Raw genomic sequence first — 27708 nt, 5'->3', positions numbered from 1 at the left:
CATCACCTATTGTAAATGGTGGATCCTGTTTTAACAGCTGTATATAGAGACGTAAATGTGCCTTTGCCTTTGATGGTATGAAGCCTTGCTGAAGACTCTTCCTGAAAGGATGGGAAGTTAGAGACTAAAAGGCCCCAGTAGTAGGTGTAAAAATTGGATGATTACAGTTTTGTTTATTAATATAGTTGTGTTACTTTTTTTAATAAAAAAAAATACATGTGACACTAAAACTGGATTTCAACAGTAGGTAATTTTCTCATGATAGACTCCCCTGACATGAAGCTTAGCCGCAAATTTGACACAGTTCATAGAGAAAAGCTTGTAACCCTAAAAAGGGGCGACAATGCAACCCTTTAGTTTGCGAGATCTTAGGGATATGCCATTAATCTTAAAAGTGTGAAAATTCTTTGTACTACAGTTATATCTGATGAATGAATAGAATTCCAGAAATGTAAGATTTGATGACGGAAGCATCATAAAATAAAAATCATACTTCAAAACGTGCAGATATGCTTTACATGGACATTTATACATATGTTTTCTGTTATTGATATTCCAGGCAGAATCTGACAATACAGAAGAAAATCTTGTTGAACCAACCCAATGTGCTGCAGAAGATGGGAAAGAACCTGAGCTAGACAGCGCGAAAGATACTGATGTGACTTCGGTAACAACTCCCAACAACGCTTTTTTCCCTTTACATGAGTTTTGCATTAAGCTGTTATCTGCTTTAAACATATGTTTCACTGAAACTGCCATATACTAAACTCTTCTACCATTGCACCAAAAAAAAAGAGTCCAGTATTCTTTAGATCAGGGGTCCCCAACTCCAGTCCTCAAGGCCCACCAACAGGTCATGTTTTCAGGATTTCCTTTGCATTGCACAGGTGATGCAATTATTACCTGGGCAAGACTAAGGAAATCCTGAAAACATGACCTGTTGGTGGGCCTTGAGGACTGGAGTTGGGGACCCCTGCTTTAGATCCACCATAAAGCCATGAAACAGACATGAAGCAAGCAAAACCATTGTTTCCCAGACTGTGTACACCTACATTTTCTGGCTGTTAATAATAATGGCTTCCCATTGATGTGAGCAGAATTGCAATATCCCAGCTGCCTATAACTAGCACATGGTTTTCTCCTATGTGTCTTGTATCATGCTAGGAGCGTGGTCTAACAGGCTTCCGTCAGCACAATTCTGCATTGCAATGGATTATACCAGCAATCAGAGTTATGAAAGTTAAAGTCTCAGATGGACTAAGTAAAAAAGTTAAATATAAGCTAAAAAAAAAAAAAATTAAATATTTTTTTTAAAAAAATCAAAATAATAAAAATAAAAAATGCAAAAAAAATTTCTACCCATACATATGTATATTTATGTAAAAAAAAGTACACATTGGGTATCGCCATGTCCAGAATGAACTGATCTATAACACACCGTTACATTAGTTAACCCCTTCAGTAAATACCGTAATTAAAATAAAACCGTAACAAAAAAATTATGCTTTTCATCATATCGCCAAACAAAAAGTGGAATAAAATGCTTTCAGAATACAGCGATGCAAAAACTATTCTTTTGTCTATCAAATAGTTTTTATTATGTAAAAGTGGCAACACATAAAAAATTATGTAATTGTTGTGTCGCTGTAATCATACTGTCCCAAAGAATACAGCTGTATTTTCAATTTTAGAAAACAAGATTAGATCCAGCTCACCATAAGGGACATCTTGGAGGTGTTCAGAGCCCGGAGACATCGCATCAAGGCATGGAATAATCGAAGAATGAAGATAATCCAGCTCAACGAACCGTGAATAGACTTTTATTCACACAACGTGCATAACACGATCAGAAGGACAAGATCAGCAATACACCTAAGAAATGCAACATCAATGCATTTCAGGTAACAGCCCACCCTTAATCGAGATCATGACTAAGGGTGGGCTGTCACCCGAAATACATTTATGTCGATTTATTTTAGTTATGTTTCTAATCTTGGCCTCTGTTAAGCACGTTATGTGAATAAAAGCCTATTCACAGGAGGTTGAACTGGATTTTCTTCATTTTTCGATCATGTACCTGCTAACCATAACAGCACAATCTGCAGTATAACATAGTGCTCCTTCCCTTTTGAGCTTTCCACTGTGCCCGAAAAGTAGTTCTCAATTACATGTAGTGTATTGGCACACTCAGCAGAAATTGCACAACAAACTATGAGGTAAATTTTTTCCTATTAGCCTTATGGAAAGAAAACAAATTGGGCTAAATCAACATTTTAGCAGTAAAAAATGTAATTATTCTTTTAAAACTGCCCAATGGAATAAAATCTGTGAGGCACATGTGGTGTCAATATACTCATTGCACCCTTACATGATATCATTGTGGAGTGTAGTTTGTAAAATGTGATCCCTTATGGGGAGTTCCACTATTCTTACATTTCAGGGGCTCTGCCAATGTGACATGGCACCCTCAAACCATTCCAGCAAAATCTGAACTCCAATATGGCTCTTCTTCCCTTCTGAGCTTTGCACTGTGCCTCAAAAGTACTTTTCAACCACATATGGGGTATTGGCATATTTGGCAGAAATTGCGTAACAAATGTTATCATTCATTTTCTCTTATCCCTTTTGAAAATTAAAAAGCAACATTTTAGTGTAAAAAATGGTAATTTTTCATTGAATCAGACCAATGTTAAACAATTCTGAGAATTGCCTGAGGGTTAAAATTGTTCACTACACACCTAGATGAATTCCTCAAGAGGTGTGGTTTCCAAAATGTGATTACTGTTTTCATGTGTCAAATGCAACATGGCATCCACAATCTTTTCCTGACAAAATTGCATTCTAGAATTCAATTGGCATCCCTTCCCTTCTGAGCCCTGCTGTGTAGTTTTCCACCACATATGGAGTATTGGTATAGTCAGGAGAAATTGCGCAAAAAATTATATTCTCCATTTTGTTCTAATACCCAGTAGCATAGCTACTGGGGGGGCAGAGGGGGCCATCGCCCCGGGCCCAGTCACATGAAGGGGCCCACTGGGAGCCAGGGCAGGGCCACTTCTGTGAGAGGAGGCAGAACACCGCATAGGAGCAGACCAGTATAATGTCTGCTCCCTTCTGATGTCTGCACGCTGCTAGCACAGTGGCCGGCTGCAGTCTCCTCCCCCCTGCAGTGAATGGTTTCGCCTGTCAGTGTCTGACCTGATCCTGAAGCTTTTCCTGGCAGTTTCCTCACTCTGTGCACGCTGGGTCCTAGTGCCCACCTTTCATTTCACTTACTTCCTGGTCCTGCCTGCAGTCCAAACTTTCTCAGTAAGTAGGGATGGACCTTATTAGATTTATTAAATTCAGGTATGTCACTGAGACTGTTGGGGTATTGTGGTGGCTGAAAGTGAGTGAGGGGGGACAGGGTACTGGGGGGTGATTGTGAGACGATGGGGGTATTGTGGGGGAGGGGAGTCAGGGCACTGGGGGGTGAATGTGAGACCATTTGGGGGTTGTGAGGGCAGAAGGTGGGTGAGGTGGGACAGGGCACTGAGGGGGTGGATGTGAGATGATGGGGGTATTGGGGCTGAAGTGGGGGAGGGGGGACAGGGCACTGGGGGCTGAATATTATATTGTTATGATATTATATGTGATCCATCACATGTAATATTTGCTGTCTGGGGAGGCTGGAGATGGGGGGGTAGGGGGCTTTTGATGTGTACCACCTGGGTCTTTTATGAGTATTAGTATAAGGAGCCCGCATGCAGTAACCAAGAGCTGCATCACATTTACAGCACCATTCCAGCATTATTTTATTTCATTGCTATTGTTATTTCATTGCTATTGTTATTTCATGGCGCTATAACAATAAATAATAATAATAATTGCTGGAGCGGTGCTGAAAATCCACGTCCCCTGCCCTCTGTCTCATACTCACCTTCTGGCGTTTTCATCTGTTGTTGTCTCTGCTCGGCTCTGTTTCCTGCAGTTTGTGGCCTGTCCGCGGCTCCAGTGTTTCATGGAGCAGCGCAGAGGTCACTAATCAATGTGAGTCTATGGGAGCCTCGTTCTGGCCTCTTTCTCACGCTCAGGCTATGTGCACACGTTGCGGATTGGCCGCTGAGGATTCGCAGCAGTTTTCCGTCTGGTTTACAGTGCCATGTAAACCTATGGAAAACCAAATCCGCAGTGCACATGGTGCGGAAAATACCGATCGGAAACGCTGCGTTGTATTTTACGCAGCATGTCATTTCTTTGTGTAGATTCCGTAGTGTTTTACACCTGCTACTGTATAGGAATCCGCAGGTGGTAAAACGCGGGTGAAATCTGCACAAAAAACACAGGAAATCTGTGGTAATTCCGCACATGAATCCGCAACAAGTGCACATAGCCTCATAGTCTTACATTGAGCGCTTGTGACATAACTTCTAACTTCTGACCAGTCAGAAGCTGCGCTCACAAGTTTGAGCAGCAGCAATGCCACAAAAAATAGTGAATACGCTGGAGGATGAGTAAATGACCGGGACAGCCAAATCATAACAGGAGGCTGTGAATCCATCACACTGTGTATAAGGGAGCTGTGGGCCCATCATACTGTGTATAACGGAGCTGTCGGCCCATCATACTGTGTATAAGGAAGCTGTGGGCCCATCATACTGTGTATATGGGAGCTGCGGGCCCATCATACTGTGTATAACGGAGCTGTGGGCCCATCATACTGTGTATAAGGAAGCTGTGGGCTCATCATACTGTGTATAAGGAAGCTGTGGGCCCATCATACTGTGTATAACGGAGCTGTGGGCCCATCATACTGTGTATAAGGAAGCTGTGGGCCCATCATACTGTGTATAAGGAAGCTGCGGGCCCATCATACTGTGTATAAGGGAGATGTGAGTCCATCATACTGTGTATAAGGAAGCTTCGGGCCCATAACACTGTGTATAAGGGAGCTGTGGGCCCATCATACACTGTATAAGGAAGCTGCGGGCCCATCATACTGTGTATAAGGGAGATGTGAGTCCATCATACTGTGTATAAGGAAGCTGCGGGCCCATCATACTGTGTATAAGGGAGCTGTGGGTTCATCATACTGTGTATATGGGAGCTGCGGGCCCATCACACTGTGTATAAGGGAGCTGCAGGCCAATCATACTGTATACGGGAGCTGCGGGTCCATCATACTGTGTATACGGGAGCTGCGGGCCCATCACACTGTGTTTACAGGAGCTGTGAGTCCATCATACTGTGTATAAGGGAGCTGTGAGTCCATCATACTGTGTATAAGGGAGCTGCGGGCCCATCATACTGTGTATAAGGGAGTTGTGAGTCCATCATACTGTGTATAAGGGAGCTGTGAGTCCATCCTACTGTGTATATGGGAGCTGCAGGCCAATCATACTGTGTATACGGGAGCTGCGGGTCCATCATACTGTGTATACGCGAGCTGCGGGCCCATCACACTGTGTTTACAGGAGCTGCGGGTCCATCATACTGTGTATAATGGAGCTGTGAGTCCATCATACTGTGTATAAGGGAGCTGCGGGCCCATCATACTGTGTATAAGGGAGTTGTGAGTCCATCATACTGTGTATAAGGGAGCTGTGAGTCCATCATACTGTGTATATGGGAGCTGCAGGCCCATCATACTGTGTATATGGGAGCTGCTGGCCCATCATACTGTGTATAAGGGAGCTGATGGCCCATCATACTGTGTATAAGGAAGCTGTGGGCCCATTATACTGTGTATAAGGAAGCTGTGGGCCCATTATACTATGTTTGGTGAACTGTGGGGGACATCATACTATGTATAGGGAACTGTGAAGGCATATTGTGCATATGGGAGCTGTTGGCCCATTACACTATATAGGGGAGCTCTGGGGGGCATTATACTTTCTATAGTGGAGTTCTGTCAGCATTATACTGTCTATAAGGGAGCATTGGGCTCATACTATGTATAGGGGAGCAGTGGGATCATACTGTGTAAAGGGGAGCAGTGGGAACATCATACGGTGTAGCGGGGAGTTATAGAATCATCATACTGTGTATAGGGGAGCTGTGGGGGCCTTATACTGTGTATATGGAAGCTTTGAGCTCACCATACTGTGTATAATGGAGCAGTACATGGGGGAACTTAGGGGACATTATTAAATGTTAAGTGGGCACTTAAGCATCATTGTTATAGGGGCACTCAGAGTATTGTGACCGTCAAAGTTGCATATCGACACAATATGGCGGTAATGTCAATGTTCGTTTTTGTATATAGATTTATTTTCAATAACAGCGCCGTCATATTCTGAGGTTCCACTATAGTCATAATTAGAGTCCGCAACCGTAGCTGTAATCAGGGTTAGCTGGTTAGGGGCCCACTCAGATGTTTTGCCCCCCCTAAGTTGAAACCCTAGCTACGCCTCTGCTAATACCCTTGTGAAAATGAAAAATTTGGGGTTGATGCAACATTTTTTCGTGAAAAATTATTTTTTTAAAAAATTTTCAACGCAAAACCCCCAACCCTAACCATAACCCTATTCAAAACCCTAACCCCAAGACACCCCTAACCCTAATCCCAATCATAACCATAACCCTAACCACAAACCTAACCCTAATCCCAACACACCCCTAATCCCAACCATAACCCTAATCCCAACCCTAACCCTAATCCCAAACCTAACCCCAATCCCAACCCTAACCCTAATCTCAACCCTAACCTAAACCCTAATCCCAACCCTAATCCTAACTCTAACCCTAACATGAGCCCCAACCCTAACTTTAACCCCAACCCCATCCCTTACCCTAACTTTAGCCCAATTCACTTTAGCCCAACTGTAACCCTAATTGGAAAATGGAAATAAATACATTTTCTTTATTTTATTTTTCCCTAACTAATGGGGTGATAAAGGGGAGGTTTATTTATTATTTTTTTCTATTTTGATCACTGTGATAGGGTCTATCACAGTGACCAAAATGAACCAATAGGAAAAATCAGGCAGATCTCGGCGGGTGCACTGTGCATGCGCCTACCATTTTCTTCCGGGAAAAAGATGGTGGCGCCCATGTGGGGAAGCAGGAGGGCCGAGGAGCACCGGGAGGTACCAGGGGGATCGTGGACCCAATTTCTCTCTTCTGTGTTGTGCGATCACATCAGAGGAGAGACAAATTAAATGGCACATCTGACTTTTTTTGTGGTCGCCATTATACGGTTAATAACGGCGATCGCAAAACCAGGGTCTTAAAAATTTACCCGAATCATGTACTTTGGGGTCTCGGATACCCCCGGCAGCCAAGACTCCGAAATCTGCCTGGTGCCATCTGGCAGATCTCTGTGGGCGGACTGCGCATGCGCCCGCCATTTTCTTCCCGGGAGAAGATGGAGGTGCCCATGGGGGGAAGCAGGAGGGCTGAGGAGCATCGGGAGGTGCCAGGTGGAGATCAGAGACCCTATTTAGATCTCCTCGATGTGCGATCACATCAGAGGAGAGAAAATTAAATGGCACATTGGACCTTTTTTTTGCGGTCGCCGTTATATGGTTAATAACGGCGATCGCAAAACCGGTGTCGGTAAAAACCCACCCGAATCATGTTCTCTGGGGTCTCAGCTACCCCCGGCAGCTGAGAATCTGGAGAAAATCCGACTCTGGGGGGCACTATACCCTTTTTCCACAGCGCCGTTAATTAACGGCACTGTGGTTTAAGTACCCTTAATTGCATCCGTGAAAAGGCGTATTGGCGGTCGTTAAGGGGATAAAATTCAAAATTTGGGGATAAAGAAACATTTTTGTGGGAAAAATTAAAATGTACATTTTTTCTTCCACATTGCTTGTATTCCTAAAGGGTTAATAAACTTCTTGAATGTGTTTTTGAGTACCTTGAGGTGTGCAGTGCTTAAAATGGTGTCACTTTTGGGTATTTTCTGTCATATAGACCCCTCAGAGTCACTTCAAATGTGATGTGGTCCCACTGAAAATTGGTTTGGTAAATTTTGTCGGAAAAGTGAGAAATTGCTGATCAACTTTTATCCCTTTTAACTTTCCGTGATATAACTCTGGTTTAAGGATATAAAAATTAAAAGTTTGAAAATTGGGACATTTTCAAAACTTTTACAAAATTCTGATATTTTCACAAATAAACGCGAAAAATAGTTATCTAAATTTACAACTAACATAAAGTACAATGGGATACATTCCAGAGTTATTACTACATAAGTGACAGTGGTCAGAATTGTAAAATTCGGCCTGTTCAGAAAGGTGAAAACATGCTTGGTGATGAAGGGGTCGCAAAACCGGTGTTGGTAAAAACCCACCCGAATCATGTTCTCTGGGGTCTCAGCTACCCCCGGCAGCTGAGAATCTGGAGAAAATCCGACTCTGGGGGGCACTATACCCTTTTTCCACAGCGCCATTAATTAACGGCACTGTGGTTTAAGTACCCTTAATTGCGTCCGTGAAAAGGCGTATTGGCGGTCGTTAAGGGGATAAAATTCAAAATTTGGGGATAAAGAAACATTTTTGTGGGAAAAATTAAAATGTACATTTTTTCTTCCACATTGCTTGTATTCCTAAAGGGTTAATAAACTTCTTGAATGTGTTTTTGAGTACCTTGAGGTGTGCAGTGCTTAAAATGGTGTCACTTTTGGGTATTTTCTGTCATATAGACCCCTCAGAGTCACTTCAAATGTGATGTGGTCCCACTGAAAATTGGTTTGGTAAATTTTGTCGGAAAAGTGAGAAATTGCTGATCAACTTTTATCCCTTTTAACTTTCCGTGATATAACTCTGGTTTAAGGACATAAAAATTAAAAGTTTGAAAATTGGGACATTTTCAAAACTTTTACAAAATTCTGATATTTTCACAAATAAACACGAAAAATAGTTATCTAAATTTACAACTAACATAAAGTACAATGGGATACATTCCAGAGTTATTACTACATACAGTGGGGCAAAAAAGTATTTAGTCAGTCAGCAATAGTGCAAGTTCCACCACTTAAAAAGATGAGAGGCGTCTGTAATTTACATCATAGGTAGACCTCAACTATGGGAGACAAACTGAGAAAAAAAAATCCAGAAAATCACATTGTCTGTTTTTTTTATCATTTTTTTTGCATATTATGGTGGAAAATAAGTATTTGGTCAGAAACAAACAATCAAGATTTCCTACTCTCACAGACCTGTAACTTCTTCTTTAAGAGTCTCCTCTTTCCTCCACTCATTACCTGTAGTAATGGCACCTGTTTAAACTTGTTATCAGTATAAAAAGACACCTGTGCACACCCTCAAACAGTCTGACTCCAAACTCCACTATGGTGAAGACCAAAGAGCTGTCAAAGGACACCAGAAACAAAATTGTAGCCCTGCACCAGGCTGGGAAGACTGAATCTGCAATAGCCAACCAGCTTGGAGTGAAGAAATCAACAGTGGGAGCAATAATTAGAAAATGGAAGACATACAAGACCACTGATAATCTCCCTCGATCTGGGGCTCCACGCAAAATCCTACCCCGTGGGGTCAGAATGATCACAAGAACGGTGAGCAAAAATCCCAGAACCACGCGGGGGGACCTAGTTAATGAACTGCAGAGAGCTGGGACCAATGTAACAAGGCCTACCATAAGTAACACACTACGCCACCATGGACTCAGATCCTGCAGTGCCAGACGTGTCCCACTGCTTAAGCCAGTACATGTCCGGGCCCTTCTGAAGTTTGCTAGAGAGCATTTGGATGATCCAGAGGAGTTTTGGGAGAATGTCCTATGGTCTGATGAAACCAAACTGTAACTGTTTGGTAGAAACACAACTTGTCGTGTTTGGAGGAAAAAGAATACTGAGTTGCATCCATCAAACACCATACCTACTGTAAAGCATGGTGGTGGAAACATCATGCTTTGGGGCTGTTTCTCTGCAAAGGGGCCAGGACGGCTGATCCGGGTACATGAAAGAATGAATGGGGCCATGTATCGTGAGATTTTGAGTGCAAACCTCCTTCCATCAGCAAGGGCATTGAAGATGAAACGTGGCTGGGTCTTTCAACATGACAATGATCCAAAGCACACCGCCAGGGCAACGAAGGAGTGGCTTCGTAAGAAGCATTTCAAGGTCCTGGAGTGGCCTAGCCAGTCTCCAGATCTCAACCCTATAGAAAACCTTTGGAGGGAGTTGAAAGTCCGTGTTGCCAAGCGAAAAGCCAAAAACATCACTGCTCTAGAGGAGATCTGCATGGAGGAATGGGCCAACATACCAACAACAGTGTCTGGCAACCTTGTGAAGACTTACAGAAAACGTTTGACCTCTGTCATTGCCAACAAAGGATATATTACAAAGTATTGAGATGAAATTTTGTTTCTGACCAAATACTTATTTTCCACCATAATATGCAAATAAAATGTTAAAAAAACAGACAATGTGATTTTCTGGATTTTTTTTTCTCAGTTTGTCTCCCATAGTTGAGGTCTACCTATGATGTAAATTACACAGACGCCTCTCATCTTTTTAAGTGGTGGAACTTGCACTATTGCTGACTGACTAAATACTTTTTTGCCCCACTGTAAGTGACAGTGGTCAGAATTGTAAAATTCGGCCTGTTCAGAAAGGTGAAAACATGCTTGGTGATGAAGGGGTTAAGGGTATTTGGATGTCCAACTTAAATTCTTCAGTGGAATCCAATGCCGATTTTGTTGTGGATTTCGTTGTGGAATAGCTGCAGTTTTGCTACAGCTTTCAACATTTTAATGGCATTGCAAAAGATGAAAACTAAGGTGAAATCTACCGAATAGATTAACGATCAGTAGACTTCAAATTTGCGCTGCTGTTCATTTTATGCTGCATATTTTCTTCATAATATGTGGATGAGATGTCATGTAATCTCATTAAACATCTTGGTAAGGTTATACCCAGAAGGTTTTCCTCTGCGCATAATCCTCATTGGAACATACCATTATTTTTGTTCCAGTAAAAGATTTTGCAGCAAGAATTCTGAAATACTTCGTTATAGTTAGTTTCCAGTAGATGGCAATAATTCACAAGAAAACATTTTGTGTACAGCTCTGCAAGTTATTACTTGGTCTGGTGTTTAAATTGTATTCATTATGCAGAATGGTGTTTCTCAATACTCGTAATTAGTAATGAGCAAAGGTGTTAACTAGATTGGTGCTAAGGAGATTGAAATGACCGACAACTACTCGGTTGTGCGTTGAATTCAATGGATTACGAGTAGTGATAAGCGAAGATGTTCTGATAAGGTGTTATCTGAGTATGCTCGGGTGTTAACAGAGTGACTTTGGCGTGCTCAAAAAATATGTTCAAGTCCCTACGCCTGCATGTCTCACAGCTGGTTGACAGCCACAACACATACAGCCTCCAGGACTCGCACATATTATTCAAGCATGCCGAAGTCTCTCGGTTAGCACTCAAGCATACTCAGGAAACACCTTATCCAAACATGTTCGCTCATCCTAATTCATTGAATTCAGTGCACAACCGAGGAGCTGTTGGCCATTCCAATTTCCTTAGCACCAATCTAGATGTGCTCTTACAGCTGCTCTTGTGCTGCCAATACACAGGCTAATAAACCGGTATAAAGAAATATTGCACTGCATTAAGTTACAGAATCTAAATTAGAAACACACCTATAGGATTAAAAAAATACCTAAGAAAAGCTGTTAAAAATATGTAAAAAAATAAACAAGTCCTAAAACTTAAAATAATGGACATATATTTGGTTTTGTCACAAAAACAGTAACTTGTATAATAAATGATAGTGTCATGAACCGGGGGTGTTTGGTTGCCCCAGTTCTTTCTTCATTATTTATTATTATTCATTTATATAGCACCATTAATTCCATGATGCTGTACATGAGAAAGGGGTTACATACAGAGTTATAGATATCATTTACAGTAAACAAGTTTACAGTGACAGACTGGTACAGAGGGGAGAGAGGACCCTGTCCTTGCAGACTTACATAATATGGGATAGTGGGGAAGAGGCAGAAGGTAGGGGATGAGGCGGCGGCTCTGGCGATGGCGAGGCGGCGGCTCTCTGGCGATGGCGAGGCGGCGGCGATGGCGATAGCGAAGCGGCGGCTGTGGCTCTGGCAAGGCTGCAGAATGGTTATTGCAGGCTGTAGGGTTTCTTGAAGAGATGGGTTTTCAGGTTCCGTCCGAAGGATCCGTGGGTGGTGGATAATCGGACGTGTTGAGGCATGGAATTCCAGAGGATGGGGGATATTCGGGAGAAATCTTGGAGGCGGTTGTGTGAGGAACGAATAAGTGTGGAGAAGAGTTGGAGGTCTTGGGAGGATCGGAGATTACGTGAGGGAAGATATTGGGGGATTAGTTCAGAGATATAGGGAGGGGACAGGTTGTGGATGGATTTGTAGATCAGTGTTAGTAGTTTGAACTGGATTCGTTGGGGAACTGGGAGCCAGTGGAGGGATTTGCAGAGGGGAGAAGCAGGGGAGTAGCGAGGAGAGAGGTGGATTAGCCGGGCAGCAGAGTTGAGGACAGATTGGAGTGGTGCAAGAGAGTTAGCGGGGAGGCCACAGAGGAGGGTGTTGCAGTAGTCGAGGCGGGAGATGATGAGGGCATGCACAAGAGTTTTGGTAGAATGTGGGCTGAGGAGGAGGATGGAGAACTGTCTGTTAGCTTTGGCTGTGAGTAAGTCATTAGTAATTTTTGTCAGGGCAGTTTCGGTGGAGTGGTGGGGGCGGAAGCCAGATTGGAGGTTGTCAAGGAGAGAGTTAGATGAGAGGTGGGAGGAAATTTGAGCATGGACATGCTAAATCCTGTTTCCTGCCTGCGTGTGTCTTTTCCTCTACTACTCACAGTCAATATTTGTGGGGGGCTGCCTATCCTTTGGGGTTCTGCTCTGAGGCAAGGTAGATTTCCTATTTCCATCTATAGGGGTATTTAGTCCTCCGGCTGTGTCGAGGTGTCTAGGATTTCTAAGGCACACCCCACGGCTACTTCTAGTTGCGGTGTTAAGTTCAGGATTTGCGGTCAGTACAGCTTCCACCAACTCAGAGAAAGTTCCATGCGGCTCCAAGGTCACCGGATCATAACAGTACAACTGGCCAATAATGAGTTAAATGCATCTCAGAAGAAGGAAAGAAAGGTGTTGAGCCATTTTTTTTCTCTGCACTCTGCTTTCTCTTCTCTTCCCTCTTTTTCTCTGGGTGGCTGAGGAGTCTTGTACTAGCATGGATGTTCAGGAATTAACTTCTCGTGTGGACCAGCTTGCTGCTAGGGTACAGGGTATTTCTGATTATATTGTTCAGACTCCTGTTTTAGAGCCGAAGATTCCTACTCCTGATTTGTTTTTTGGTGACAGGTCCAAATTTTTGAGTTTTAAAAACAACCGTAAACTGTTTTTTGCTCTGAGACCTCGATCCTCTGGTGATTCCATTCAGCAGGTTAAAATCATCATCTCCATGCTGCGTGGCGATCCACAGGATTGGGCATTTTCCCTGGAATCTGGGAATCCGGCTTTGCTTAATGTAGACTCCTTTTTTCAGGCTTTTGGATTATTATATGATGAACCTAATTATCTGGATCAACCGGAGAAGACCTTGTTGGCCCTGTCTCAGGGTCAAGAGGCGGCAGAATTGTATTGTCAGAAATTTAGAAAATGGTCTGTGTTGACTAAATGGAATGATGATGCTTTGGCGGCAATTTTCAGAAAGGGTCTTTCTGAATCCGTTAAAGATGTTATGGTGGGGTTTCCCACGCCTTTCGGTCTGAGTGATTCTATGTCTCTGGCCATTCAGGTTGACCGGCGCTTGCGGGAGCGCAGAACTTTGCGCGCTGTGGCATTGTCCCCAGAGCAAATTCGTGAGCCAATGCAGTGTGATAGGATTCTGTCTAGAACGGAACGACAAGGTTTCAGACGTCAGAATAGGTTGTGTTATTATTGTGGCGATGCTTCTCATGTCATTTCTGTCTGCCCTAAGCGGACAAAGAGGATCGCCAGTTCATTTACCATCAGTACTGTACAACCTAAATTTCGGTTATCTGTGTCCTTGATCTGCTCATTGTCATCATTTTCTGTCATGGCGTTTGTGGATTCAGGTGCCGCCTTGAACTTAATGGACTTTGAATTTGCCAGGCGTTGTGGTTTTTCCTTGCAGCCTTTGCAGAACCCTATTCCTTTAAGGGGCATTGATGCTACACCTTTGGCTAAAAATAAACCCCAGTTTTGGACACAGATGACCATGTGCATGGCGCCAGTCCATCAGGAAGATTGTCGATTTCTGGTATTGCATAATTTGCATGATGCTATTGTGCTGGGTTTTCCGTGGTTGCAGGTACATAATCCTGTGTTGGACTGGAAGTCTATGTCTGTGACTAGTTGGGGTTTTTCAGGGGATTCATAATGATGTTCCTTTGATGTCAATCTCCTCTTCTTCCTCTTCTGAAATTCCTAAGTTTTTGTCTGATTTTCAGGATGTATTCGATGAGCCCAAGTCCAGTTCCCTTTCACCGCACAGGGACTGTGATTGTGCTATTGACTTGATTCCAGGCTGTAAGTTTCCTAAAGGCCGACTTTTCAACCTGTCTGTGCCTGAACATACCGCCATGCGGAATTATATTAAGGAGTCTTTGGCGAAAGGGCATATTCAGCCATCTTCTTCAACGTTGGGAGCGGGATTTTTTTTGTTGCTAAGAAGGATGGCTCCTTGAGACCCTGTATTGATTATCGCCTCTTGAATAAGATCATGGTCAAATTTCAATACCCTTTACCTTTGCTTTCTGATTTCTTTGCTAGGATTAAGGGGGCTAGTTGGTTTACTAAGATTGACCTTCGGGGGCATATAATCTTGTTCGTATTAAGCAGGGTGATGAATGGAATACTGCGTTTAATACGCCCGAAGGTCATTTTGAATATCTTGTGATGCCATTCGGGCTCACTAATGCTCCATCTGTTTTTCAGTCCTTCATGCATGATATCTTCCAGACTTATCTTGATAAATTCTTGATTGTATATTTGGACGATATTTTGATTTTTTCCGATGATTGGGAGTCTCATGTGCAACAGGTCAGGATGGTGTTTCAGATCCTTCGTGACAATGCTTTGTTTGTGAAGGGGTCTAAGTGTCTCTTTGGGGTGCAGAAGGTTTCTTTTTTGGGCTTCATTTTTTCTCCCTCATCTATGGAGATGGATCCGGCTAAGGTTCAGGCCATTCATGATTGGATTCAACCCACATGCGTGAAGAGCCTTCAAAAATTTTTGGGTTTTGCTAATTTTTATCGCCGTTTCATTGCTAACTTCTCTAGCGTGGTTAAACCCTTGACCGATTTGACGAAGAAAGGCGCTGATGTGGCGAATTGGTCCTCTGCGGCTGTCTCTGCCTTTCAGGAGCTTAAACGCCGATTTACTTCTGCTCCGGTGTTGCGCCAACCGGATGTTTCTCTTCCGTTTCAGGTTGAGATTGACGCTTCTGAGATTGGGGCAGGGGCCGTTTTGTCTCAGAGGGATCCCGTTGGTTCCTTGATGAAACCGTGTGCCTTCTTTTCTCGAAAGTTTTCGCCTGCAGAACGCAATTATAATGTCGGCAATCAGGAGTTGTTGGCTATGAAGTGGGCGTTTGAGGAGTGGCGACATTGGCTTGAGGGAGCTAAGCACCGTATTGTGGTCTTGACCGATCATAAGAATCTAATTTACCTCGAGTCTGTTAAACGGCTGAATCCTAGACAGGCTCGATGGTCCTTGTTTTTTTTTCCCATTTTGATTTTATAGTTTCGTATCTTCCGGGTTCTAAGAATATTAAGGCTGATGCCCTCTCTAGGAGTTTTTTGCCTGATTCTCCTGAGGTCCTTGAACCGGTATTCTGAAAGAAGGGGTGGTCCTTTCTGCCATTTCCCCTGATTTACGACGGGTTCTTCAGGAATTTCAGGCTGACAGACCTGACCGCTGTCCAGTGGGGAAACTGTTTGTTCCTGACAGATGGACTAGTAGAGTGATTTCTGAGGTTCACTGTTCTGTGTTGGCTGGTCATCCTGGTATTTTTGGTACCAGAGATTTGGTTGGTAGGTCCTTTTGGTGGCCTTCTTTGCCACGTAATGTGCGTTCTTTTGTGCAGTCCTGTGGGACTTGTGCGTGGGCCAAGCCTTGTTGTTCCCATGCTAGTGGGTTGCTTTTGCCATTGCCAGTCCCTGAGAGGCCCTGGATGCATATTTCTATGGATTTTATTTCTGATCTTCCGGTTTCCCAGAAGATGTCTGTTATCTGGGTTGTTTGTGACCGGTTCTCTAAGATGGTTCATTTGGTGCCTTTGCCTAAATTGCCTTCCTCTTCACATTTGGTTCCGTTGTTTTTTCAGCATGTGGTTCGTTTGCATGGTATTCCGGAGAATATTGTGTCCGACAGAGGTTCCCAGTTTGTTTCTAGGTTTTGGCGGGCCTTTTGTGCTAGGCTGGGCATTGATTTGTCTTTTTCTTCTGCATTTCATCCTCAGACAAATGGCCAGACCGAGCGAACTAATCAGACTTTGGAGACTTATTTGAGATGCTTTGTGTCTGCTGATCAGGATGATTGGGTGGCCTTCTTGCCATTGGCCGAGTTTGCCCTTAATAATCGGGCTAGTTCGGCTACTTTGGTTTCGTCTTTCTTTTGTAATTTTGGTCTTCATCCTCGTTTCTCTTCTGGGCAGGTTGAGCCTTCTGACTGTCCTGGTGTGGATTCTGTGGTTGACAGGTTGCAGCAGATTTGGGCTCATGTGGTGGACAATTTGGTGTTGTCTCAGGTGGAGGCTCAACGTTTTGCTAACCGTCGTCGGTGTGTTGGTTCCAGGCTTCGGGTTGGGGATCTGGTCTGGTTGTCTTCCCGTCATGTTCCTATGAAGGTTTCTTCCCCTAAGTTTAAGCCTCGGTTTATTGGTCCTTATAAGATTTCTGAGATTATTAATCCGGTGTCTTTTCGATTGGCGCTTCCGGCTTCTTTTGCTATCCATAATGTCTTCCATAGATCTTCATTGAGGAAATATGTGGTGCCCGTTGTTCCCTCTGTTGATCCTCCGGCCCCTGTGTTGGTTGATGGAGAGTTGGAGTATGTGGTTGAGAAGATTTTGGATTCTCGTTTTTCGAGGCGGACGCTTCAGTACCTTGTCAAATGGAAGGGTTATGGCCAGGAGGATAATTCTTGGGTTTTTGCCTCTGATGTCCATGCTGCTGATTTGGTCCATGCCTTTCATCTGGCTCGCCCTGATCGTCCTGGGGGCCCTGGTGAGGGCTCGGTGACCCCTCCTCAAGGGGGGGTACTGTTGTGAATTCTGCTTTTGGGTTCCCTCCAGTGGTTGTAGGTGGGAATGCAGTTGTCCCTGAGTTGCAGTCCTGGCCAGGTGTATCTGCTGATTGCAGTTCTGACTGGGATATTTAGGTGTGCAGGATTCTTTAGTCCTTGCCAGTTGTCCATGGTTCTGGGAGGTTTTGGATCTTTGTCTGGTTCCTCCTGCCTTGCTGCCAATTCAGCAAAGATAAGTGTCTGGTTTTTATTTCTGTGGCACACATGCTGTGTGCCTTATAATTATATGCTATTCATTTGTTTTCTCTTGTCCAGCTTAGACTGTGTCAGTGTTTTCTCAGTCTTGTTGGATTCTCTGGAGTTGCAGATATACGCTTCACATCTTTAGTTAGATGGTGGAATTTTTTTGTATTTACCAGAAGATAGCGATAGGTTGAAGAAATGGGTTAGGGCTGGAATGAGCATGTTAGTGAGGTTGGGGAGCAGGTGGGAGGGGATGGGGTCAAGTGCACAGGTGGTGAGGTGTGATTTGGAAAAGAGGCGAGTAAGCTCTCCTTCAGTGATGTTGGAGAGGGAGGTTATTAGGGAAGGGCAGAGATATGGTATATGGAGTGGTTGGGGTGGTGGAATAGTTAGGGTTTGCCTTGTTTAGTCGATCTTGTTTTTGAAGTAGGTGGCAAAGTTCTCGGAAGAGATGAGGGGAGTAGGAGGTGGCAGTGGAGGAGGTAGTTAAATGTGCTGATTTATATCCCAGTTCCGGTTTTGAACTATTTGGTGCCCCCTTACCCTCAGGTCAGTCAAGGAACTGCTCCTAGGATAATTAGTCACCAGAATGGCTGCCCCATCGTCTACTGGCTATTGCGCATGCTGCAATGAGGGTGAAATACCTATTCCCCACCGCAGCCATGCAATGCTCTGTCACTGCCAGCTATACCCAACAAGCTCAGTACGCTCTGTTGCCACCAACTCCTATTCCTATGATTAATAGTGGGTCAGGTGCCAACCCAATCAGTAGCGTAATTTACTTCAGAGGATGTTGGAGGTAGGAAAACGAAGCTAGTAAATATTATACCTTTTACTCCTAAAAGAAAAAGGCAGTGTTTACAAAAGATATAAAAATGATAATACAAGATGAGACAATTTTAGTATGTACAGAAGGATTACAAAATAAAAGTGATGAAAGTTGAAAAAAAAACACTTACAGTTCTCTCATATCATGGCTGGGAAGGGCGACACATCCCAATGCATCAGAGCAGATTGCAGAGTTTCTATTAGCTGACTTCCTGGGCAAAGGCGCTCCTAAAATGAGGCTGCATCTCTTATTCCCTCTGCTCATGACATCACTGAGGGGCTGGTTACTACCATTTTTTTTGAAAGTTATGAAATCTGGCTATTAGCCATAACTCCTGGGGAAAAGCCCTTGGAAGGCTGACAAAATTATCATGTTTCTCAGCATGAAATGAACATTCATTTAAGTCTAAACACAATTGGCTATGTGTCTCGGTTAAGCAGTAATCCACTACTTGGATTCTGCTGGTTCGGGACATTAGGAAATGCAATGGTGTGTTGTTGTGAATTCTGCTTTTGGGTTCCCTCCAGTGGTTGTAGGTGGGAATGCAGTTGTCCCTGAGTTGCAGTCCTGGCCAGGTGTATCTGCTGATTGCAGTTCTGACTGGGATATTTAGGTGTGCAGGATTCTTTAGTCCTTGCCAGTTGTCCATGGTTCTGGGAGGTTTTGGATCTTTGTCTGGTTCCTCCTGCCTTGCTGCCAATTCAGCAAAGATAAGTGTCTGGTTTTTGTTTCTGTGGCACACATGCTGTGTGCTTAATAATTCTGTGCTATTCATTTGTTTTCTCTTGTCCAGCTTAGACTGTGTCAGTGTTTTCTCAGTCTTGTTGGATTCTCTGGAGTTGCAGATACACGCTCCACATCTTTAGTTAGATGGTGGAATTTTTTGTATTTTCTGCTGTGGATATTTTTTGGAAGGGTTTTAATACTGACCGCTTAGTATTCTGTCCTATCCTTTCCTATTTTAGCTAGAGTGGCCTCTTTTGCTAAATCCTGTTTCCTGCCTGCGTGTGTCTTTTCCTCTACTACTCACAGTCAATATTTGTGGGGGGCTGCCTATCCTTTGGGGTTCTGCTCTGAGGCAAGGTAGATTTCCTATTTCCATCTATAGGGGTATTTAGTCCTCCGGCTGTGTCGAGGTGTCTAGGATTTGTTAGGCACACCTCAAGGCTACTTCTAGTTGCGGTGTTAAGTTCAGGATTTGCGGTCAGTACAGCTTCCACCAACTCAGAGAAAGTTCCATGCGGCTCCAAGGTCACCGGATCATAACAGTGTGTAGTTCTATTGTTGCACATCCCAAATATGTAACTTTCACACCTATACCACTGCTTGGGGTCAAGTTATTCCATTTTGAATAACTCTCATACACAAATGGAAGCACATGGCTGCAAACAAAGAAATGGTTTCTGCTACCCAACACATTCTTGAGGGGGGGGGGGGGGGTGAGTGGTTTAGAATTACACAGACAGAGTGAGAAGGAGAGCTATCTAGGCAGGGAGAAGAAGGAGGGGCTGTGGGGGGAACCACAGCTGAAGCATGTGTCTTACACAGACCTAATAGATGTTGCAGAGCTCAGTGTGCATGATAAGAAGAAGGAAAAATATAGGAAATCGTTTGTGCCAACTGCCATGGGAATGTACAATAATAACATTAGGGTTAAACCACCAAGGTGAAAGTCTACTTATTTCTCTACATTTCAGTTCACTCGTTGTGTATGTCCTATTCTAATGTATAATGTATAATGTTCTTCTGTCAACAAACTGTCATGTCAACTATGTAATTCCTTTATGTTTTTTATGATTTAAGTTGTGCTGCTGTGATACCATAATTTCCCACGGGATCAATAAAGTGTATCGTATCGTATTGTATAATATAGAATCAAATTCGTCATATTTCCTGACAGATAGTATGGCACCTTTAAAATGCAGGACTTTTTAAGTGCCCTAATTAAAGCAAGCAAACAGCTGTACGGGGTCCTGGATTTTAGCTTGCTTGGTTTGGGTGTCAGAAGATGCATGAACGAGGTCTGTTAGCTACATTGTATACTTAGCATTATTATTATCATCACTATTATTCTACCTTGAACGTGTTTATGTCACATTTTGTTAATGTTTTAGAATTTTAATGAGAAATATTAACAAATACTTCTTGTCCGTAAAGTCATGGTGCACTTTCGACCAGTCACTGGGAAGCAACAAAAAACGATAGAAATGTGAAATCTGCTCCAAATAAAGGAAAAACTCTCCCAGTTTCATACCTATTTAGTGCAGTTCGATGTGGGCTCCATTTGTTGCCCTACACACATCCAAACGATAGTGAAGTTCTTGCCATACACGGGCAAGGACGTCTGGTGTTACAGAGTAAAAAACATCTGTGATTCTCTGTTTTAAGTGATTGTCGTTGATACGTTCAATGTACACATGATGCTTCACATACCCCCAAAAGTAAAAGTCTAAGGGCATCAGATTCGGGGATCGTGATGGCCATGGCTTGACAGAACCCCTGTCTATCCACCGCCGGGGTAATGTTCTATCCAGAAACTCATGAACAATGGTGGCGCAGTGTGGAGGAGTGCGGTCTTGTTGAAAGATGACATCTTCTGGAAATTGTGGCACTGCATACAATTCCAACATGTCAGGATACGTATTTGCCGTCACAGACCACTCCGCAAAAAAATGGGCCTATCAACTTATAATGCACTAGGCCACACCACACATTCACTTTAGGGGTGTTACATTCGTACTCAATGTAGGCATGAGGATGTTCAGCAGCCCATATTGAGATGTTATGGCGATGAACATGTCCATAGATATGGAAGGTCGCCTCATCGCTAAACACAATCTTCTGCAAAAATCTTGCATCATTGTCAATCTCATGAAGCATATCTGTAGCAAACACACATCGTTTGGGTCTATCCGCCATTTTGATAGCATACAACAGCTGAAATTTTTTCCCCCGTAAAACAGAGACATTTTTCTAACACCTTATGAACTGTAGTCTTGCTTAAATGTAATTGTCGAGCACACGCACGCACAGATTTTTAAGGCTCCTTAGGTAATGTTATTCCGATGTGGTGACGCTTCGTTTGAAATGCGCCGATATTCACTTAGCACTTTGGTCACGGATTCGAGTTTAGTGAGCCACAGAACACACTGAACTTTCCTCTGTACCGTCCACATCTCGACTGGCATGGAAAACCTCACAGCTGGCATAAGCTTGTGGTTGCATCATGTCACAGACCTGATAGTGTATTAATCAGAGTTCAGTTTATTAGGGTTTTATCTGACTGGGGGCTCAGCAACAGCTTAAATGAGTTTGTGTTGTTTGATTGGCTCTTGTTATCTCCCCTCATGAACAAGTCTGATATGATTGGGTCAGAGAAAGGGCGCCAAAATGTAAACTATAAATAGATCCTGTGACTGGTCAAAAATGCATCATGACTTTATGGACACACTGTATATAACTATTTTGAACATTGACAAATATTGTAATATTACAGGATGTTACCTGCATACCATCAGTAGTAATAGAACCAGCATCAAATCATGAAGATGAGGGAGAATTTGAAGAAAAAGGGGTTGAAGTTAAAGATGAGTTTGATGCCATCCAGGATTCATCTGTTGGGCAAACTGAGGGCACTGCCAGTGAAAGTAACAATCTTCCCACATTGGAAAGCCCTCCATCTCAGGAGATACCCACTGGCTTCCTGTTTAAGGTCAGAATATTAATTTGTATAGCTTCTTATTAATCTTTTGGTGTTTGCTAGAAATGACATGAAATGTAGTTTGTGTATCACTCTAAGGCCGGGGTCACACTTCCGAGTGCAATGCGAGAAACTCGCATGAGTCTCTCGCAACAATACCCGGTATTGCTGCCAGCTCTCGGGAACGGAGCGTTCAGCTGCATAGAAATACATGCAGCTGCACGCTCTGGTCTCAAATGACGGTGGCAGTGCCGAGTATTGATGCAAGTGACTTGTGCGAGTTTCTCGCATTGCACTCACGAGTGTGACCCAGGCCTAAGTCCTGAGACAAACTAATGATTTTAAAATCGGTTAGAATTTGTTCCTGCAAAGTTGGACAAGTGTCCTGCAAGTGTCATGCGTTTTTCATACGAGTACAATCTGATTTTTAACACCTTGCTTCCGATTTACATCCGAATGCAGTGCTATTGCTATCCGGTTGCAATGCGATTTTAACATGAGCTCTTACAAAGAGCAATTCTCTATGCTGTGAACTCCCAAGAACTTTCTGATGGCACAACGAGCGTGAGAACTTTCTCACGCTCGAGGTGACGTCAGTTAGGTCATAGCAGAGACACTGAGCAGCGGTAACACACGCAGCTCAGTGTCTCCACTAGATAGCAGGCTGCATGGTTGCATGATGCGACTATACAGCCTGCCATCCAGTAGAGACACTGAACAGTGTGTGCTACCGCTGCTGAGTCTCGCTGAGAACTCCTATGACCTGACTGATGTCATAGCGAGTGTGAGAAATCTTCCTGTGATTGTTCTGTTCCTTTTTTTGGCTTACAAATACTGATGTAAAATACTGACCAAACACGGTACGTGTTAACATGGCCTTACAGGGACTACAGTGCTTAAGCTATGAAGCTGCATTTCTGTATATTTTATGTGATTATATTTATTTTCAGGCTGAAGCGGTACATGATTTTGAGGCAGCAAATCATGATGAACTTAATCTCACAAGGGGTGATATTGTGTATGTTGTTGACTCTCCGACATCAGCTGACCAGGTAATGTTTAAATAAAAATCTAGATTTTATAATCGTTTAGAATTAGTGATGAGCGAATATACTTGTTACTCGAGATTTCCTGAGCACGCTCGGGTGTCCTCCGAGTATTTTTTAGTGCTCGGAGATTTAGGTTTCTTCACCGCAGCTGGATGATTTACAGCTACTAGCCAGCTTGATTACATGTGGAGATTCCTGAGTCAACCCCCCACATGTACTTAGCCTGGCTAATAGCTGTAAATCATTCAGCTGAGGCGATGACAACTAAATCTCCGAGCACTAAAAAATACTCGGAGGACACCCGAGCGTGCTTGGGAAATCTCGAGTAACAAGTGTATTCACTCATCACTATTTAGAATATTAACTATGGCTTTTTAACATACCGATATTATCACTCTACCATTTTATCAGAAAAAAACAAATGTATGAAATTGTTGTAAAAATAAAGGAGACTTGGGTGGATTCCCTTTTAATACAATTAATCGGTATCACTTTATAAATGAAACAACTTCCTAAAGTACTTTGTTTCAATTGTGAATAATAAAAAGTGCAAATTTGCAGGTTGTGAAACTAATCCTGCTATCAGCTGAGATGTGGATACAGTTACATAGTATCTGATCTAGGCAATGTTCTGAGATATGGCTTGTAGCAAACTCAGTGAGATTTGTGCTGCTGCCTCTCATGTATTTAGCTCACAGGACTAGTGGTGAGCAAGTGTACACCTTGCTTGGGTTTTCCCCGAGCACGCTCGGGTGACCTCCAAGTATTTATGACTGCTCAGAGATTTAGTTTTCATCACGGCAGGTGAATGATTTACAGCTATTAGCCAGCTTGATTACATGTGGGGATTCCCTGGCAACCAGGCAACCCCCACATGTACTCAGCCTGGCTAGTAGCTGTAAATCATTCAGCTGCCGTGATGAAAACTAAATCTCCGAGCAGTCATAAATACTCGGAGGTCACCCAAGCATGCAATGAGTACACTCGCTCATCACTAGACAGGACATTACCTACACTGGGTACAATGGCATTTATTCCACAGACAACGATTCTTGGAAATAACAACTGGGCTAATTAACAATGTGTAAATTCCTTCTTAATTTTGTAGAAAATCATGTCATCCATTTAAATTGATTGACAAAGTTGCTCATTTCTACTATCAGTAAACTTGTGTCATTAAAATATTATTATTATATGCCTAATAAGTTCAACATTTCTAAATAAATGTGAAAAACATTAAAAAAAGCAAAGAATGTCACAAAAATTTAGAAATTTATTTTCACACCCCTCCTCAGAAATAGCCACAACATCTACAGCTCTGGGAAAAATTAAGAGACCACTGCAAAATTTTCGGTTTGTATATTTTTGAGTAAAATGTAAATTGTTCTCTTAGTCTATAAACTTCTGACAACATGTCTCCGAATTTCCAAGCAATAAATTTTGTATTTTTTTTCTGAAAAAGAGAAATGTCAAAATTAAAAAAAACCTCAGTGCTTTCAGACCTCAAATAATGCAAATAAAACAAGTTCATAATCATTAAGGCCATATGCACACGTTGCGGATTAGGCTTAGGATTTTCTGGTGTGGATTCTGCCTCTCCTGGCAGAAAACGCACCTGCGGTTCCGCAGCGTTTTTTGTGCGTTTTTGCTGCGGTTTTCTTGCGGATTTGCTGCGGTTTTTACCCCTGCGGTTTTCTATAATGGAATGGGTACAAAAACGCTGCAAGCAAAAAAGAAGTGACATGCTACTTCTTTTAAACTGCAGCGTTTCCGCAGCGGATTTTCCGCAAAGTGTGCACAACATTTTTCTTTCTCATTGATTTACATTGTACTGCAAACCAATTGCGGATCTGCAGCGTTTCTGCACCTCAAAAAACGCTGCGGATCCGCAGAGAATCCGCAACGTGTGCACATACCCATAGAAACAATAATAATAATGTTTTAACTCAGGAAGAGTTCAGAAATCAATATTTTGTGGAATAACCATGATTTTTTAATCACAGCTTTCATGCGTCTTGGCATGCTATCCACCATGTTTCACACTGCTTCTGGCACAAAAATTTAAGCAGTTCTTAGTTTGATGGCTTGTGACTATCCATCATCCTCTTGATTACATTCCAGAGGTTTTCTCTGGGGTTCAGGTCTGGAGACTGGGCTGCCCATGACAGGGTTTTGATGTGGTGGTCTCTTAATTTTTGCCAGAGCTGTATGTTGATGAGTTCAAACTCCTCGTGTCATTATTAACATAATCAACATGTAGAGGGAAAGTTCATCATAAAAGTCTATGTTGAGCATAAAATGTCCATACATGTGATCTGCTTGACTGTGGTTTGACGCATCACATAACCAACTGATGCGTACTTCCCCACCAAACTTTAGCGCATGCATAATACAAAATACAATTAATTTATCATACTTATTACGTTCTTACATTATGGCTAGTCAGAACAATGAAAGCAATTGTTACCATCCACCTTTAGTGTCTCCCCTTTTTCCTCATAGATTGTAAGCTTGCAAGCAGGGCCCTCATTCCTCTTGGTATCTGTTGATTTATGTGATTATTGTTATGCTGTAATGTCTTTTCTCTGTACAAGTCCCCTCTAATTTGTAAAATGCTGCGGAATATGCTGGCACTATAGAAATAAAATTATAGTTATTATATGTTTAATAATTTGCAAATTATATCAGTATGTCTAAAATATGTTACCCCACATTTGAAAGGAGCCTGTCCCCATGAAAATGCCCTTCAATCTGCAGGCGCAATGTGATAGAGCAAGGAGAGCTGAATAGATTGATATATAGTTTTGTTGGAAAAGATTCAGTGTAACCTGTGTTTTAATCATGTAAATCTCTGCTCTCTCGGGATTTTCAGTCCATTTTCAGGTAGCCCTATCAGTAATTAACAGCTTTGTGTAAGTGTGCATACAGACATAGCTGTCAATCACTGATAGGACCGCCCACTGGACCGAAAATTCAAGAAAGAGCAGAGGTTTACAGGTTTAAAGCACCACTCCAGCTTTTTTTTTTTTTTTTTAATACAGCGCACCAATCGAATGGCCTCACGCTGGCACTGCACTGATGGGGTGACAGTTGACACCCCCACAGCAGCGCTAGCACCGATCGCAGGCATTTAACCCCTCTGATGCCGCTGTCAGTAGTTACAGCGACATAGAGGGGTATCACGCAGGTAGGGTGCTTCCTGCGCGCTTCCATCAGGACAAATGCATTGCAGAACATCAGATTGCTTTGCAGAACATCAGCAATCCGATGTTATACAGTAATGTCCCATATTGGGACAATGTAAAAAAGTTAAAAAAAGAAAAAAAAAATTAAAAAGTTTAAAAATATATTTTTTTTTAAATCCCCAATCCCAAATAAAGAAAAAAAAGAAACAATTATTTTTCGAATAAATACATTTATGTAAATAGAAAAAGAACAATAAAATTACACATATTTGGTAATGCCGCGCCCGTAACAACCTGCTCTATAAAACTGTCTCACTAGTTAACCCCTTCAGTGAACATTGTAAAAAAATAAAAATAGAAAACGAGGCAAAAAACAATGCTTTATTATCATACCACAAAAAGTACAATAAAACGTGATCAAAAAGACGAATGTAGCTAAAAATGGTGCCGCAGAAAATGTTATCTTGTCCCACAAAAACAAGCCACAATTCAGCTCTATCAGCAGAAAAATAAAAAGCTATAGCTCTCAGAATAAAGCGATGCAAAAATAATTATTTTTTCTATAAAATAGTTTTTATTGTGTAAAACTCCAAAACATAAAAAACGATATAAATTTGGTATCGCTGTAATTGTACTGACCTAAAGAATAAAGCTGCCTTACCAATTTTACCACAAGCAGAATGGTATATAAAAAAAACAGCAATTCCTTAATTGCTGGTTTTTGTTCATTCTGTCTCCCAAAAATCAGAATAGAAAGCGATCAAAAAATGTCATGTGCCCGAAAATGGTACCAATAGAAATGTCAGCTGGTCCTGCAGAAAACAAGCCATAACATGACTCTGTCGGTCAAAATATGGAAAAATTATACGTCTCACAAAATAAATCTGGTATCGCTGTAATCGCACTGACCCGAAGAATAAAGTCGCCTATTCACTTATACTGCACTAGGAACAGAGTGAAAAATAAATAACAATTATTCACATGCTGTTGATTTTTTCATTCTGCCTCCCAAAGATCGCAGTAAGACTTGGCGCGCAGTTATCCTGCGCTCTGCGCTGAGCGCTTGCACTGTGGCTTCTGTGTAAATCTCTGAAACATGGGATTAAGACGGAACATCTGGTGGAAGATTCCCTATAATGAGGCTGATGGAGGCACTGTGGGCGCCATAGGACCTGTGATCCGGTGGTGTCCGTCTTTTTAGGATTGCATAAAAGTGCTGTCGCCCACAGTTTTGTGCACCTTTTAAAAGGGCACCGCTGAACAGAGGCCAAGCGTAGTCCAGAGTAACTCTGCTGCCTCATTAAAGTGAATGGATCCCTCTGGGGTTTCATCTGTCATGTCACTCGGCGATTTAGATGATAACCCCCATGTAAGTGCTCAGCGTACAGCGCTGGATAAATGTGATCATAAATGCTGTGTAAAATGTTCCCAATAAAAGCTATCACACAGTTTTGGTGGTAAAAATGTAAATTATTTTATCTTCACTGCTCAATGG

General features: G+C 42.5%; 1 protein-coding gene across 6 annotated transcripts in view; it reads left to right on the top strand.

Moving 5' to 3' along the window:
- AMPH (amphiphysin) overlaps window positions 1-27708 on the top strand; it is a 451781-nt gene that overhangs the window by 413165 nt on the left and 10908 nt on the right. For all 6 annotated transcript variants that reach the window (XM_069730254.1, XM_069730256.1, XM_069730258.1 and 3 more), the window contains 3 exons: window positions 560-667; window positions 21776-21991; window positions 22930-23031. In XM_069730254.1, coding sequence (XP_069586355.1) covers window positions 560-667; window positions 21776-21991; window positions 22930-23031 — 426 coding nt within the window. The remainder of the gene's footprint in view (window positions 1-559; window positions 668-21775; window positions 21992-22929; window positions 23032-27708) is intronic.

The sequence above is a fragment of the Ranitomeya imitator genome, chromosome 6 (genome assembly GCF_032444005.1).
Source record: "Ranitomeya imitator isolate aRanImi1 chromosome 6, aRanImi1.pri, whole genome shotgun sequence".
In the NCBI taxonomy this organism is placed as follows: domain Eukaryota; kingdom Metazoa; phylum Chordata; class Amphibia; order Anura; family Dendrobatidae; genus Ranitomeya; species Ranitomeya imitator.
This window is presented reverse-complemented; position numbering and strand designations above follow the sequence as displayed.